This window comes from Nematolebias whitei, chromosome 22 (genome assembly GCF_014905685.2).
Source record: "Nematolebias whitei isolate Nwh7 chromosome 22, NemWhi1, whole genome shotgun sequence".
NCBI classification, from domain to species: Eukaryota; Metazoa; Chordata; class Actinopteri; order Cyprinodontiformes; family Rivulidae; genus Nematolebias; species Nematolebias whitei.
In genome coordinates, this window is record NC_056519.1 from 9507562 (window position 1) to 9525460 (window position 17899).

Consider the following 17899-nt stretch of genomic DNA (forward strand, 5'->3'; position numbering starts at 1 on the left):
TCAGTTAGGTATTGTCAAAATTATTATATTTTTATTATAAAAGGTGGTATTTCACTGGGCTGCGATTTCTTTCTTTCAACCTTTATTTAGACAGGTAAATCCCATTGAGCCTCGAGGACTCATTTACAAGAGAGACCTGATTTCAACAAAGAATGATGACAACAATGGACAACAGCGACAGCAATAAACAATTAGAAAAAGTCATACTCCAGGTTTTTTTTTAAAAAAACAAATAGGATGGCTAAAAAAGGTAACAAAAACAGCTGGATTCTAAGGCGAATGTAGAAAACTAAAAACAGGATCATGTCTGCGTTGTTCCCTGCCAGGAGTCCAACAAATTCTTAAACCCACTTAGAGAGGTCAAGGTTATGGTGTCCAATTAGAGACGCAAAATTGTGGGAAAAGAAAAATGCACAAACTTTAACTAAAGGTTTCCACAAAGACTAAACTGTCCAGATGACCTGATTGACCATTATTGGATTTTGTACCTGGATGATCGAGCATGAACTTTGATGTCTAATGGCATAGTTGTTGCTGGAGTGACACCTACTGTCTGGGAGTATAATGGCAGTAGAAGCTCTTGAGTTGTACTTGAACACTGCAGCTCACGTGTGCAATGAACGTTGCATGAGCAGAATTCACAATTTGTGTTCATTTCTTGTCTTTTAAGTTTTTCTTATATTTTGCCTATTCTTGCATCGTCGTCACTACGACTGTTTACCTCATTGTCATGTGGTGGCAGCTGATAGAGGAGCTGTCGGATCCTGTGCTTCTCTCCAGGACTGTTCACATACGGCACCTTGTCTTCTGGCAGACAGGAGAAATACATCTGGACCTGGATGCGGAGACACATGCACGAGTTTAGCATATGAGCAAATATGAGAAATCAACAGGGCTTTTGTCGAGCCGTTTCAAGGAAACAAGACAAATCAGTCTTTCACTATCACCCAGGCATGGCAGTGCATCTCCTTCCTTTGTGACTTCTTGGGCCAAAACTGTAATCTGTATCCAGTCACAAGCACCTGACCATGAAATCCTTCCGCAATGAGAATCCTTACACAAGGAGACGACGACAGACTGTAAATGTTAATGTTTGCCTCGATTAATTTCTCTTAAATGGAGAAATGAAAACCTGGATAAGATGTGTTTGTAGTGTGCGCATCCGTGTAGAGAGAATACTTTCCCATGTTTCTCAAGTTATTTTGTGCTGAAACGTTATGGGGAAAAAGTTGCGCTTAAGGAAATGCTGAAAGACAAGAGATTAGGTGCGCATCTGTGGTCAAATGACATCATTGTGGGAGAAAAGCTCTACCTGCTCTGGCCTGAGTCCCGGTGGCACCCAGGCGTATTCCTCCAACGCACATCCAGAGTCGTCATCTGAGGTGGAGCTCCTTTGGAAACCCACCGATATCTTCCCCATTTTCCCCCCAGTGCGAGCCTCCATGTCTGGCCCTCGAGTCAAAGGACGCTCCCGTCTGTCGTTGCGCTCCAGATTCATTGCACTTGAGCGCTGTAGAGAAAAGAAACGGAGGATTGTGGATTTACAATTGCGTAACTTTCCCCTTTCATTTTTATGTCACTATTTTCCCTGCTTGAATATTATTCTTTAATTATACACAAAGCTCTGCAATTACCACACTGCACAGCCACTGGCTGGAGTTTTGCTGATCTTGGATTTTTTTTTGCGCTTACTCTAAAATCCTCTAGATTTAGTAAAAGCCTGCAAGAAGTCAGCTTCTCTACAAGATAAGTATTTTTATCCTGGAAGTGTTGCAACAGTTTGACATAACGTCTGAAAGAGCAGAGAACACAGTGAGTAAACAAAGTGAAATCAATCAACAAATACTTACAAATTATCTCACTCTCTCTCATATATATTTATGGTTTTTTTTTATCAGCTACTGCCATGAAAGGTGGGCCCTCAAAGTGTTTGTTGGATAACTTTTTGACTCAACCTGATACATGATGGCTTCCACAGCCTTATTTTTTATTTTTTTTAAAAAGGTTATAACTTTGTCTATTTTATAATTGCTATGGTTAAATTTGGTGTGGTTGTAGCTGAACGTCATTCATAACACACAACAGATTGGGAAAGATATATTTAAAACATTGGCATGCAAGGCTGAGAGCATTTTGCATTCCTTGAATGAATATAAGTTTCATTTGATCTAAGCATGCTTATTTGCCTGAACACACATGACAAAGTGTCCAAGAAAACAAAGAGACCAAAAACAATGAACTACGCCTACAATGCATTTAAGCGCTAGGCAAAAGAAACAACAAATTAGCATTTAGATATCGTTTTTTTCTGCAACAGCAATGACAGAAATGGTCTCTGTTCAAAAACATTGGACACCCCACAGATTGTTGTTCGTTTTCACATTAGTGAATCAATTGTGGGAAAGTTGCTTTGTTTAACCCTTTAAAAACACAGTATGGTCAACTGGTCAATGAATCCAATCAATTAATTAGACTACAATCATGTCTTAAAGACATAAAAATCTGGATGACCCTAAATATTCTGCTTGTAAACTCAGACAAGACTGAGATTTTGGTTTTTGGACCGGATCATACATTTTCCAGTTTTTCGCCCTCCTTAGATGGCATTAATCTGTCCTCCAGCTCTAATGTTAAAAATATTGGTGTTATTTTTGATCAGGACATGTCTTTTAACCCCCACATTAAAAACATTCCCAGAACCACCTTCTTCCACCTGCGTAATATCGCCAAAATTAGAAACATCTTATTTAAAAATGATGCAGAAAAACTGGTCCATGCATTTGTCACATCTAGACTGGACTATTGCAACAGTTTGTTATCTGGGTGTCCAAATACTTCTTTAAAAAGTCTTCAGTTGATCCAAAATGCTGTTGCCAGAGTCTTAACTGGAGTTAGTAGGAGAGACAGTTTTAACTTCTCTCCATTGGCTCCCTGTCAAATCCAGAATTGAATTCAAAATCTTACTTCTCACCTACAAAGCCCTCAACAACCTAGCTCCATCTTATATTTGAGAGCTTATTGTTCCATATTTTCCCAACAGAGCACTTCACTCTCAGACTGCAGGTTTACTTGTGGTCCCTAGTTTCCAAAAGCAGAATGGGAGGAAGATCTTTTAGTTATCAGGCTCCTCTCTTGAGGAAACAAATTCCAGTTTCTGTCTGTGAGGCTGACACATTGTCCAGTTTTAAAACTGGGCTTAAGACTTTCCTTTTTGATAAATCCTATAATTAGGATTGGCTTGTCATGTTGTCTTAAGCTTAGACTACTGGAGGACAAATTGACCTCATTCAATTGTAACAAATGAATAGTTCATTTGATATTATTTCTATATTAACATGTGATTCTTGACCTGCCATTGTGTATCTGTTCCTCTCAAACCCAGCCAGTCGAAGCAGATGGCTGCTTGTCCCGAGCCTGGTTCTGCTAAAGGTTTCTTCCTCATGAGGGAGTTTTTCCTTTCCACTGTCGCCTTCGTGCTTGCTCAAGATGAAAGTCCTGTGATGGAGTTAAACTCAAAGCTGCTCCTCAGATAAATAATGTGTTAACTTACTTTTTATGTATAAGAATGTTTCTGTACACTGTCCTGAGATGACTTCTGTTGTGACTTGGTGCTATATAAATAAATTGAATTGGACTTTAAATGTCACTTTTTTCAACATGACGCACTTAATACTCTGAAAACTTATTTGTATGACATTAAGATGTTGCAGAATAAGGTTTTAAATAAGGATTCCAATGTTGTGACTTAAGATGACACAAGTGCCTGTATAAATAAAGGCTAAATAAAAAGAAAAAAGTAGAGAAGGCTGTAAACCAGCCTTCCACATGAATCAGTAACTTTCGAACATTCATTCACCAAGCAGCAGTGAGACGCTATATTCAGCAGCTTTTTGTTCTCCTTCTTTACAAGCTGATAACGATTAGACCCATATGTGATTGGGGACTCGTCAATCTTGGCTTCGAGTGTCTCCACCCCACCCTCCCCCGGTAGCCTCCTTATCTCAGCGTATTTTTATGTTCTCCGGACAGAGCCCCCACAGCCTGATAACGGCACTCAAGGTGTTGAAAAGGCCACTTTTCTGCTCCTTCTCCACTTGGCATCTTTGTCATGCAAAAACCAAACCAGAATGGGACTTGATGGCGTAAAAATGCAGACAGGAATCTCACCCCCCCCACCCCCCCTGCATACTGTATGCAGAACAGATCCTTTGCATCAGAACAGAGTTTTGTAGGGGGCATGGTAGTTTATGTTGACCCATGCTTGTGTGAATGCAGAGTTAGCACTCACACTTTTCTTTATAGTTACTTTCGGTTGTTAGACAACCACTACTTTGGCATAACTTTCAGCTATTTCAGCTAATTAAAATCTCCTGCTTGTTCAGAACATTACAGCTGTGACTTTTGGTATCTGACTTTTTTACAAAGTTTTGTTTTGGTCATTTTAAGCTTTTCATTAGCCAACTTTTAACCTTTAGCCACTGTTTTGTTAATTACAGTATAGCTTTTATCTACTTTGTTGGCTTCAGTTTTTAGCTACTGTTCAATAGTTTGTGTTAATCTAGTTTTAGCTTTTAGTTTTGTTTAGCTAATTTTAGCTTTTGTTTAGCCAATTTTAACCTTTAACTACTGCTCTGCTAGTTTAAGCTATTTGTTAATGTTTTACTAATTTTACCCTTTTATCTACTTTGCTTTAAATAAATAAATAAATAAATAAATAAACCTTCATCTACTTTGCTTGTATTAGCTTTTAGCTACTATTTAGTTGGCTTTACTGTTCGTTAATCTAGTTTGAGCTTTTAGTTTTGTTTAGCTAATTTTAGCTTTTGCTAATTTTAACAACAAGCTCAAACTAGCAGAACAGTAGCTAAAGGTTAACATTTTGCTAATTTTACCCTTTTTGCTGTGATTAGTTTTGAGCTACTGTTCAGTTGGCTTTGGTGTTAGTTAATCTAGTTTTAGCTTTGTTTAGCCAATTTTAGCTTTTGCTCATTTTAACCTTTAGCTACTGCGCTGCTAATTTGAGCTTCTTGTTAATGTTTTGCTCATTTGACCTTTTATCTTCTTTGCTGGTTTTAGCTTTTAGCTGCTGTTGGTTTTCAGTTTTGGATTTTGCTTTGATAATTTTAGTTTTTAGCTTTTGTGGGGAGTGGTGGCGCGGAGGTTAGAGAAGGTGAGAGCTGCGATTGGAAGATCGCTGGTTCAACTCCCGGTACAGACAACATCAAAATGTGAGTGGGATAAGTGAAGCACCCACACCTGTCTCCACCTTCATTTGCCCCACTCTGGGCCCTTGAGCAAGGCCCTTAACCCCTGTGCACCCTAGATGGCAGCTCTCTGCTCCACTCTGAGGGCTGTGGTAGCTCAGTGGTCTGTGGTTGCGTCAGGAAGAACATCAGGCGTAAAAATAATTGCCATGTCTTCATGGCGACCCCTGAGGAAGTGAGAAGCCAAAAGAAGGAAAATAAAAAAAATTGTTTTTAGCTTTTGCTAGTTTTAGCGCTCAGGTTGTTCAGCCAATTTTAGCTGTTTTGTTAGTTTTAACTTGAACAATTGAATTATAGCTTCTTGACCAAACATCAGCAGTCGTTTGCACTACAACTTTTGCAGAAAAACTTACTTCTTTTAGTAAATGCATCATTCACATCCCCCCCAAATTATCATACAAGGCTCCAGAACAGCTAATTTGCAGATTAGTAACACAGTTGAAAAGTCAACCCACTGATCTTATCAAAGAACAAAAAAGGAATTTAACTGTCACTTTGTTCTTTAGCAGCTAATCTAGCAGGTTTTATGGCAGAACAGATTATGTTCTCATGCCACTTGTTTATCCTTTACTTATCCCACGTTATCTCATCTAGACTAGTTAGAATCAATAAGTACTTTTTTTATTTTTAGAGGTTTATCTACTAATGTCATTTATCAACATATGACCTTAGTTAAGGAAGTCAAGCCTCTTGATTCTCATAAAACCAATGCATTCACGTCTTTTAAAGACTGACAGTTTTCATCATAATGACAGAAATCCATCCGTCAGTTCCAGAAACTCCTCAGTACTTCCCCGTGAGTGAACTTGAGTTGCTTTGCTTCATTCATCACGCTCACAATGTGCGTCTGCCCTTCAGACTCAGCTCCTGCCACTCATCCCACAAGCTCTGGGGAAAAGGTGACTCCAGATTCCTGAGCCAATATACACAGCAACTCACATTTCACCATGTCACCACTTGGCAATAACACAATGGGTGTCTTTGTCATAAAGCAAAAACAAAGAAGTGCATCCACTCCTCCTCGAGATGTCGGCCACACAGAGACATATTACAGGAGGAGGTCAAAGAGGTTAAGAAGGTAAAGTGTTTTATTCTTCAAGCAGGAGTCGCTCCCCTTGCCCTCAGCAAATTTAAAGGATACTTCCTAAAAACCAAATTGTCTCTGGGTGAGTAACAGAGTTTTAATGTTAAAGTAAGCTGAGAAATTCTGACTGTTACTGGATTCACTTGTGGAAAATTCTTCCAACATGAAGTTCTAGTTGTTGCTTTTTGACTGCAGGGAACTGTTCTTTTAAGGACAAATGGAGCTGCAGACATTAAACGGTGGACAGAAACACAACCATTAAGAACTGCATGCATGAAAAAACATGCAGACAATCAGGATTGTCCTCAACAGATGTGAGAAATGGATGCATGTTCAGAAAACGGCTGAAGAAAAGCTCTGCTCTGCAACTAAAAGCAGCATTTTCACTTTTTTTTTCTTACCTCCAGAAAAAGCATCTCTACTTCCACTTTTTGCAAGAAGTTATACGGACTTCTGCAGCCCTGTGGTCACTCAGCACGCCTGCTCGGCATTTCTGCAGCAGATCCACACTAATCAGATCCAGATCGGTCAGGAAGTGTCCCTCCCTCCCTCCCTCCCTCCCTCTCCAGACAGCTTTTGAAAGCTTGGCTATAAGGAGCGTCTAAGAAAGCAAATGTTCTGCAGCATTTGGCAATCCAGACGTTTTCAAATCCCAAAAAAAGTGAGAAGGGAGGGCAGCTGATGTTTCTATCTGGAGTATCTGAGTGTGTGTGGATGTGTGCTCCTGGGGGGCAGCTAAGCCCCGTCAGCCCCTCCCTCACTTCTCCCCTGCAGAACAAATCGCCTGCCACTGCACTTCAATCTCACACACACTTCAGAGTCAACACACACACATCCCTTCCTCCACCAGTGTGACACCAAGCCCTCCAGCTGGCAGCCCCCACTTTGCTGCAGATTTTATTTATTCCCCAAAAATGTTTAGTTCTACAATCTAACCCCCCCCTCTTGACTTGGAGTTTACCAGGTTAAGTGTTTGAACTTGTGAAAGGATTATCCCGTTTTAAGGAAGCAAAAATGTTTAGATAAAGAGGCAAACAATTATTTTGGGGACATAAAAGTAATTATTTTATTATGAATGCTATAAAATAAAAGATATGAGTAACGGGCTTAAAAAGGCATATTCTGGAACTTTTATGGAAACAGAAATATGGTGAGTTTATAAGAAAAATATATATATATATTGGTCACTAAGGGCAGCAGATACCAGCAAAAATACTGCCTTCTATATTACACGTTTATATATTTTGTTACAAAATTTAGTGCATGTGAAGGATGTAATGACCTTCATAAAACTGCATTATTCACAAAGTAAAGCTGTAATTACCCTCAAATATTTTTGCTAAAAAAAAAAAGTAAATCATTTATCGTATTTTTCGGATTATAAGGCGCATTAAGCGAAACAAGTTCATTTTGACAGATTTTTGAGCGCCGTGTACCACATAAAATCAGTCTGAGGTTAGTAAACACAATCAGATTATAAAGCTCACTGTCAATTTTTGAGAAAATTAAAGGCTTTTATGTGCGCCTTATAATCTGAAAAATACAGTAAATGTCTAAAATGGTGGATGTGTGAATTATTTTTACGTAATTTTTTTGTAATTTCAAATTTCTTTTATGTGATAGATGTGTTATACTGTATTTAAATATTAACACATTTTGATAGTATTTTTGACATTGCAAAACTGAAGAAAGGAAAAATAAAGGCTGGAAAAGTTGCAACTCCTGCAAAAAATACGCAGTTTTATTTGTTTTTGTGCCTTTGGACTTATAACAAGCTAAAATAAAAAAAATAAAAAAATCAAGCAACTTTCGCGCTCTGTTTAGATATACAGTATAAAAAAATTCAAATTAGCTCAGCTAACTTTGTCCAACTGCTAGAAACTAAAACAAATAATTTCAATAAGCCTAATATTAATATGTAATAATGAGCAATATTTCACATAGTCAACCGTTGCCAGCACAGCAAATCACTTCAGAGCAAATCACTTCAATAAAGCCAATGAAAAATGTTCAGTAACATTTTTTTAGTGGTTGATTATTTGAAACAACCGATACGTCTTAGTTAGGTCTTTATGGCAACATTTTGACTATGTACCCTCTTTAAGTATCGAGGCATTTGAAAGCAGCTCTTCCGTGTCTTGTCGGTGTTTCTTGGGTTAAAGATTAAACCCGCTTCCTCTCAAGTCAGTCTCATCCATCTCATGATGTTCTCATGCTTAAACCCTCGCAGACATGGCCCTCGTCTTTCCTCTTGGTGTTCTGAATGAGTGAGGAGAGCGGGGTCCCCCATTCTCATCCCTCACTTCAGGCGATCACAATGACCGTATTGTCACAGAGCACTTCAAGAAAGTCAACCATGCAGCAGATGTACGAGGCAAAAAGGTCCAAAACGCACGATAAAGAAAAAAAAAAAACTCCAGAGAAGGAGCGTAAAAATACAACAGGACAAAAATCTCACAAAACAAGCTTACTGGTTGAATATGAATGTTTGTTGGGATTATTTGAACAAGTTCTGCGCCATCCATCATTGTGAAAGGCTGAAAAGCAGCAGCAGCTTCATTTAAAGGAGGCAAAAGATGAGAAATGAGTTTGCTCAATTGTTCATTAAACAAAGATGCCCTCTCCTTTGACAAGCCAACAAAAAGTCGACTTGCAGACGGGGCTCCAGAGCCGTTTGTCACATGCCAGGTAACCAGCTACAAATGAGAAATGGCTCAGTGGGATAATTAGACGGGTCAGAGGACAAAAGATGGGACATCCTATGTGTTTTACCAACGTGGTCATCTTTCCTTACATACCAGTACGTATTGGAATTTGGGAGAGGAGACGGAGCCAGTCAGAGCACAGACCTTTTAGAAAACTTTTCCAGGGCTCTTTGCAGATGTGCATAGACTTTCCTGATATACTGATCTGGATATATTTTTCAGAAGCACTGCAGATCTCATCCAGGAAGATTCCCCGACAGACAAGTACTTAATTCAAATGGTGAAAACAGACAATGAGGGGATGAGGAATGTTCCTGTGTGAATGGAGGACAGGTCTGAGGACGAGTGGCTTTTTTTTATTTATTTTTGAAAGACAACAGGCAGAACTTATCCTTTCAGACTGGACCAGGGCTTGTGGCCAGAGACGGTTCTTTAGAACAGTGGTTCCCAACTCTGGTCCTCGAGGAACACCATCCTGCATGTTTTATTTTGGGGGCTGAGATGGGGTAGAGGCAGGGCAGCCGACTCAGGACCCAAAAGTCCCAGCCATTCCCACATGTGGTGTCTCTGAGCAAGACGCCCTATCCCCAATTGCTCCCGGGCACTGACATAGCTTCCCACTGCTCCACCTGTGTGTATCCCACAGATAATAAATTTCACCATTGTATGGGAACTTACAATGATAACACTTTATTTATTTTAGTTGTTTCCTTGCTTCAACACAACTGATTCAGTGATTTAATTACTTTATTAAGTTCTACGGAAGCCCATTAATCACCCATTCATTAAATCAGGTGTGTAAAAGCAGGGAAACAACTAAAACATGCAGGATGGTGTTCCTCAAGGACCAGTGTTGGGAACCTCCACTTTAGGAGAAACGATTGACCTCACAGACTTTGTGGCTTCCTCCTAAATGAGAAATCAGGGTGTGACCAAGTTTGGACTTGGTGGGATGGGATTTAGAAGGTTTCTCACAAAGGATACACAAAATATAGCAACATAGCAATTCTATGGTATTCAATACACTGATAATCTTAGGATCATACATGGCATTACTAGTTTAACATCAAATACCTACAGTGCTTGGACAGCTTGGTCTTGTTGCCATCTACAACCATCCCCTTGTCAGTTACTTTCTTTGCCTAAATTACAAAAATGGAATAAAATTGTTTGCTTTTTGACCATTTTATTCACCCCTTAAATCATCAAATCTACAAAAAATTTCAATAAGTTTTCTTTAAAACACTTTTAACCTGCAATATTTAGTCTTTAAAAATAGTTTCTTCTGGAGTTTGACATTATAAGACGTGTAGATGCTGGAAATCTTTTGTGCATATATGTTAAACAGATCGTTCCCTGGTTTCATTCAGATGTCTTGGACTGACGAGCAAAAATTTACTAATGGGAAGTTTATGCAGTGACCTATGACCCAAATGTTAACTCATGTGGACTAATGCATGGAAGCAAGCAGATGGGAAGTTTTTATAACAGGAAAATTAGAAATACTATTACAAGTAATTGATCCTAATAAAAATGTGGAATTACTCCCGTCTTTAAATAGAAATACTTAGACGTGAAGTGAAAAGATTTAATTTGAAGTCTAAATTCTTTTACCCACTTTTGGTTGATATCCAGATAGAACAAACGCTTACACACACCTTCCGGCTGCACATTTTATCTCCTGGAACAGAGCTTAGCTGCTAATTTGGCCTTTTGTAAATATGTATTGTAGAGGTAAGATTTACTAAGCAAACACAGTTTTATAGCTTCATGTTCTGGTTTTTTTATGCTTAACGGTCATTCACACCTGGAATTTGTCAGCAGCGTTTCAACCCCAGGAGGCAAAAAGCGGTTCACCTCGTCTTTGAAAATGGATGTCCCTTTGGTTCAAAACAAAACGCTCATTGAGGACAGTGACGTGTTTCAGCACGCTGCGGGGGAGCACGTCATAAAAGTAGAAGAAGTCAGACAGAAAGCAGAGACTAATGTTAAAACTGCCTAAAGTGCAAAGATGTGATCAAATAAACAAGACAAAACAGTCTGAAATGGCATATCATGATGCATGCTCAATAATCCAGGTAGAAAAATCTAAAAAAGTTAAAATCAGATCTGGTTAAATCTGAAATGGCTCCAACTGACAATTCTTTAGCATGGCCACTGCAACTACACAATCCTAGCAAACACAAAAATGGCTACAAAGCAGTCAGTTTTAGAGATATTAAGCTCAATTTAGGTGTGGTAGTAGCTGAGAGTCATCCACAACACATACTAGGCTCAACATATTGCACATCATCTGTGCCTAGAGTAAACACTGTCTGTTAGCAAAATATTTTACAAAACACTGGACGAATTTTAATACAATTCTCAGAAAATGTTCATTTAGGCCCCGTTTACACGACGCGTTTTCTTAGTGAAATCATGGTTCGGTTGTTCATTTACACGTCAACAGTCCTCGTTCGCATTGAAATCGAAGGATTCTGAATCCAGGTCTCAGAGTGGAGATTTTCGGGGGAAACCCCCGCACTACAGGCGTCTGCAGTCAAAAGTTGTATTTCTGCACTAACAACAGTTATAATAAATGGCAGCGAGCAGAGTGTTTTTTTGTGCTGCTCACCCTTTTTCAGCATGTAGAAGCAACGTTAATAGCACCCAGGGTCCAAAGAGACATTAGTGTGATCATGCAGACACGGCATGCATGATGAATTCAGTTGAGCATCAGGGTTGCCAAATACGTTTAAAATGTTTTATTTACCCTCTCCTTTTCTGTGCACATGTTCAACAAACACACACCTCATCTGTGATTATCTTTACTCAGGACATATGACAGTTTAGGTCAAAATACTATCATTTTAAAAAGACAGTGCATAATTTCTTATCTGGCAACCCAACTGACATGGAAACTAGAGCACTTTCATGTAAACCTTCTCTTTTTGTTTATTACCCCCAATAAACATTGAAAAAACACTAAAGTTTCCAGAGGTTGTTCTCGTGTAAACGGGGCCTAAATGTGCATCTCCAACTGATTAACTTTTGGTGTCAACGCAATTTAAGATGGCCACGACGGCTTATCGGTCTTTTTTAGCTTCAAACTCTGGCAGGACGTGAGTGCGGCTACAGCGTGCGCTCTCAGGACATTATTACCTGCAGTGTTCCCTCAGTGCAGACTGAACTAGGCAAAAGGGCCTTCTCCTGCTCCGCTCACGTTTCCTGGAATATCTTACAAAAAGATCTGAAGCTCTCGACTTTGACCTCTCTAAGTGGCTTCAAACATCGGCCAAGTTCATGGGAAAAACCACTGCAGACATGTTCCTGTTTTTAGTTTTCCATATCGCCTTACAACCTAGCTGTTTTTTGTTAATACCATTGTATTTTCACTGTTATTCTCAATTTGTACACATCTTTTATGATTGTCTATTTTTTGTCTTTGTCGCCATCACTCTTTGTTAAATCAGGTCTCTCTAGTAAATGAGTCTTTGAGGCTCAATGGGATTAACCTGTATAAATAAAGGTTGAATGAATGACAGGTGGCAGGTGACACCTTCATTTTAAACAGTTGTTTGTAAGACAACATAAGACAAATTTATCTACATCTGAGAAATACAACCGTATCAGTGTTTTCTCAGATTCCCCATCAGCCTCATTCCATCCAGTGACTTTCACAAAGGCTGACAAGCAGTTTACACAGATTGAATTCACATAAAAGAGCTTGGAGCAGCGTCTCAATTCACATCCACTTCGACTCCACCTTTCAAGCCTTTTCAGCCCTATTCATGCTGACAGACACCTCTCAGCAGTCTTTCACACCAGGAAAAGGATCTTTAGCCCTCGCTAACAAGGCCCACAAGCTCAACTTGCCATTTCTGCAGGTCTGTTGAGGTTCCTCCGTAATTTCTGCTAGGTCGGTGTTAATATTACTTGACATGCTGCACTCCGGTGTAATTTAAGTTTTGAGTAATAAAACCTTCTGCTGAGATTTGTGAAGCACTACACGGTGTAACCTACACGTTTGAAGCAACAAAAGTTGCAATAAAAGCACTAAAATCCAGGAAATTGTAAACTGTGAAGGGAGCATGAATAGGTATTACCGTAGGTTTAAATATGCGTTCAGCTTAATCTTAGATACTAATATTGTATAAAATCCACTGCATTTAACTAAGACTAACTGTTTTGGGGCCACAGCCATCCTTACTTCTTTGATGTACCATAAATACTACCAAATTTCCCCACCTTCTCCTGTTGTTGGGAATCAGAGCAAGTAAAACCCAGTTTATGGGAGCCACCATGTCGTATTTGTGAGACCAGAGTTGGTCTGTAGAGATGTGGGCTTCAGGTTGTCATACATAACCATGGTAACCCCAAAAACTGTACTGGAACAATCCTTTGGGGATGCTTTCCATACATGTACTGTACTCTGAGCCACCATTTCCTCTCTGATCGTATTGGGAGTTGTTTGTACTAGACAAAGTATTAGAAAATTTTGTGTACCGGTAATCATGTTTTTTCAGGCGCCAACAGGGCCGTCCACACAGGACCAGTTTTTGCGAGTTTGCAAAAACGTCGTTTCAGTCCTGCGTCCACACAGAAAGGGAATTCTAGGAGTCCAAAAAAGGTAATTTTTGAAAACACGTTCTTAAATTAATATGTATTGAAACACCCCCCCCCCCTTGGGTTTTTGTATTGACAGCCAAAACGCATAATCTTTTGAAAACAGACGTCATAGCCCAATCTTTAATTTAATCTACAACCCAAGAGCGTCGTCTTGTGTTTACGTTTTGGACCCGGTGAGTAAGTTTTGTGTTCCATGCTTCGTTTCCTGTTTTGGTTGTATTTTTGTGGCAGGTTACAGCACCACATACAGGCCTGTCAAGGTCGCTGCAGCATTTTGAGTAGTTCTAGATGTTTCCATTTGGATGAAAACATATCTTGAAATGCCATGTTTACAGGGATATTTTAGGAATGACCAAAAAAAAAAACCCAACTGTTTTGAAAAAACTGCGTTTTCATGTTGACAAACATGTCCAAGAAACAGTACAGAGGTTTATCCTTGTATTATTGCTTCTATTGTTAGTGATGCTGTAGAATAAATGTAATTTAGTCAAGTTATACTCCAAGTCTAATGCAATACCTCTTCAGGATATCCAGATGAGTTAAAAAAAAAAGATATCCTGTCAAGTTTAATGGTTTGATTAAAAAAGCACATTCAGGAGGCTCATGCAATCATATACCTGAACACGGGTGAGTCTTGAATATCTTGCTATGAAGTGACAAAGATAGGCAGAAATGGGCAACAGTATAGAAACAGAATAAACACAAGTCTTGAAACTTTAGGAGAAAACTGGTGTTTTTCTGCTCCCGAGTGTTAAAACTGGGGGAAAGGAGCACGTTGTGCAGGTTACCCAACTCTAATTTGATCTTGTTAAGTGATGCATTCTTTCTTTAATAAAAGCCAGGGGACATTTTAACCGCAGCTTTGAAAGCACTGTGTCCTTTTGGAGCAATTCACATACAAACTCCAGTCTACAAATGAAGCTCCGTGGAGCAGAAAGCACATGCTTTTTGATGTTAAGGGTGACTGGCGTAAAGTGCAGTTCTTCTAAATCTCTTTTAATCTAAAGAAATAAAACGGGAATTCTATTCTTTTCAGTTAAAGTCACAACAAACTGCTCTGGTTCCACATAGTCAAGGCAGAAAGATGGCAACAAATGATAAAAAAAAAACGTTTACTTGTTATTTAGACAAGAGAAAGAAAAATGGCACACTTAACTTGCACCTGTCAAAAGTGAACTTGTTTTTATTTTTCCTGGCCAAAAACATCTCTCATTTTAACTGAGAATGATGAATCATTATTTATCTGTCATGCTTTTTACTCCCTCGAACGCTGCAAGCATCCATTTGTGATTTATACCATGTCACATTTTGGCCAAAAGAAACAGGACTTTTAATGAGTTGTGCCACTCATTGTAGATCCAAAAATGTTCCCCGTGTGAAACAAAAACCATAAGAGAAATGCAAATACGGCTTAATCTGACGAAACATCACGCAAGTCAAACAGCAGCATTGCATCATATTTAGGATGGGAATGTGATTCTATTTTGTGTAAATCCCCGACTTTTATTTGTAAAAAAAAAAAAAAAAACAGGAGAAAGATACAGACCACAGAGTTGTGGGGGTTGTGTACACAATGTGTTGGAAACCTGGCTGGATGGTGGATTAGCCAAGCGGAACAGACAAATACACATTTATGCACCCATCTCTGTATTACACAACCTTCTTTTATACAATTTAGCATAATTTAGAAATACAACAAGAGCTGGGAAAGGTGATCTGAGTGAGTCTGTAACCCTGTGCACTTTGTCACACTGGCTATTATTTGGTCTTTTGCACTAAAGGTTTAGGTTCATTGTCATATGCAGGTCAACACAAGGTCAACAATGCAATTAAATGCTCAGGATGAGAAGAACGGTCTCGACTCGTCAAAAAACAAGAAATACCAAAGCATGCAACAAAAATACAAAAGGCGCCAAACGTGAAAAAGAAATACCAGTACATCTACAGCAGCATGGTCCCATTAACAGCATGGTACTGTTAGCGGTGTGGTCTCGTTAGCAGCTCGGTCCTTTTAGCAGCATGATTATAGTAACGACCGTGGCAATGGACGATGACTGCCCTCCAGAACCGGGTCTGGCAGCCACAGAACATCCAAAGTTTCCCCGCAGAACTGAACTGTTCCATAGAGTTCGGTCCGTGCAGGCAGATGGAGGATCATGAAGACTGTTGCCATGACAGGACGGAGCCTGAGCCCGAGGCGGGAAGGAGGCCGAGAACTGAACCACGATAGCACGATGGCAAGGTAACGGCACACAAAACTCCAAAAGTGCGTCGCAGTCATACCCGTAGCGTGGGTGGGTGTGCTCCAACTACTCAGCCACAGCCACCCAAGGATAAACGGGATATCAGGGAAGGGTTTGGGAAACCACTTCACGGGTGGGTAAATCCCCATGAAAAGCCATCTCTAGCTTGGCTAAAACATTTGTAGATGGTATTTTTCTATGATGCTACAATTTCCTGCCATTTATTAACCATTTCAACACACAACGGTTAAAGTAAGTAAGACCGCTAAGTCATTGTTTCTGAGAATCTCAGTATTTCCAGCTCACACATTTCTACCAAATGAAAAGTTTTTAAAAATCCCAGTTTTTCTCGCCAAAAACCCAGTTTATGTGAGGACGCAACACAAAAAAAAATCTGGTGTACAGGTGTACTTAACTGATCAAGAAACATTTGAAAGGCGGAGAAAACAGCTGAGTAATATGAACTCGAGGGTGACAGATACCAAAGCTGTGCGTTACATGAAAATGACAATAAAAGTGGGATGAGTCGCCTCCTTTCTCCTCTCACCAGGCCTGTGGCTGATTTTTGCCTGAACAGCCTCTGTTGGCATTCCACACCGACCCTCTAGTAAAGGGCCGGAGTTTCACGAGTAAACAGATGAACCGTTTGTTGGGCTTGCGGTGTAGTTTTGGAGCCTGTCTCACCCCTCCTCCCTGCCCGTCTCCTTCCTGCAAACCCCCACCTCTCACACAGGCATATCCTCAGTTGGCCTCCCTCTTATTTCAGACCCACCTGACAGCTCTGACTCAAACCTTATGGGTGTACTATCTGTCCTGCCCAGTGACAGGCTTGTCTCTGGAAACACACACTGGATTTTAATCTTTACCAGATGGGACACAACTGGGAGGGGAAGTAGTATTTGTTCCCGTCTGAACAAAACAACAGGGTTTTAACCAAGTCCTAAGCAAAGTCTAAGCAGGGCTATGATGTGCACTTATTACTAATATATATGACCTATCCACTAGAGATGACTGAGGCAATTGGAAAAACATGCTTACACATTGTAACCAACATGTGTAATGTGTCGCATAAATAAAAACACATGCAAACCCTCAAATGTGCATCAGCACTAGCCCAGGAATGGGGCCCCACATGCTGTATTTCATGGGTGGCCGGTTCGAGATAATGAATCCCTTTGCCCCTACTTTACGGTCGGGGTTTTGAGATTATTTGCGTAAACAGCTCAAACATTAATTACCTTCTCAATAATGCAAAGCGTTCATTTAAGCTTTTTGCAGTCAAAACACAAACTAAAACAAAATTATCTCACAGCAATGAAGCGGGGACAAGAGTCAAATCACTGTTTATGGACGTTTTGTGACACGTCCTTGGAAAGTCCCAAGCTTGCATATCTGATGTCCCATTCGAAAGCTCTCTCTAAAACTTTCAAGCAGGTATGGATTTGGCTAAAAGAGGGAAAGTGCTCATGCATCAAAAGGAAAATATTTGTCTTTTTTTTCTGAAACTTATAAATGTATCTGTGCAAAAACCTTTCCATTTTTGGCCACTTGGGGGTAGCAGACAGCATCTACAACATTTTACTGTTGCAAACTGACAAACATCTACAGAGCTAATCCCCATTTACTTTGTGCCTCCACAATGAAGAGTCTTTTCTGGCCACAGAGTGCACAAACTTTTGTCTACCTAGGAAACAGCCAAAGTGACTTAAAATAGCTCAACAATGGTGGTATCCATGAACGAGCCATTTGAGATGAAGCAGTCGGACTATTTTATAGTACTGGTACGCATTTAAACTTGTTGAGTAAAGTATGCGGACAAAAGAGCTTTGTTTACATTGAGTGTGTACCCACATTTCAGAATTGCATATACATATATCTGGAAAGTACTGGAGTAAACTCTTCCAAATGACCATTTGACAGTAGTTCATTGAAACCTTTATTTAAGTCAGAGTCAGAGTCAGAGTCAGAGTTTCTTTATTGTCATTCGCACCTCAT

At 39.7% G+C, this 17899-nt stretch overlaps 1 protein-coding gene across 1 annotated transcript in view; it reads right to left on the reverse strand.

Annotated features, from left to right (window-relative positions):
- prickle1b (prickle homolog 1b) overlaps window positions 1-17899 on the reverse strand; it is a 32153-nt gene that overhangs the window by 5282 nt on the left and 8972 nt on the right. The window contains exons 2-3 of the mRNA XM_037695899.1: window positions 1313-1510; window positions 722-835 (exon numbers count right to left, since the gene is read on the reverse strand). Of these exons, the coding sequence (XP_037551827.1) occupies window positions 722-835; window positions 1313-1498 (300 nt within the window). The 5' untranslated portion in view covers window positions 1499-1510. The remainder of the gene's footprint in view (window positions 1-721; window positions 836-1312; window positions 1511-17899) is intronic.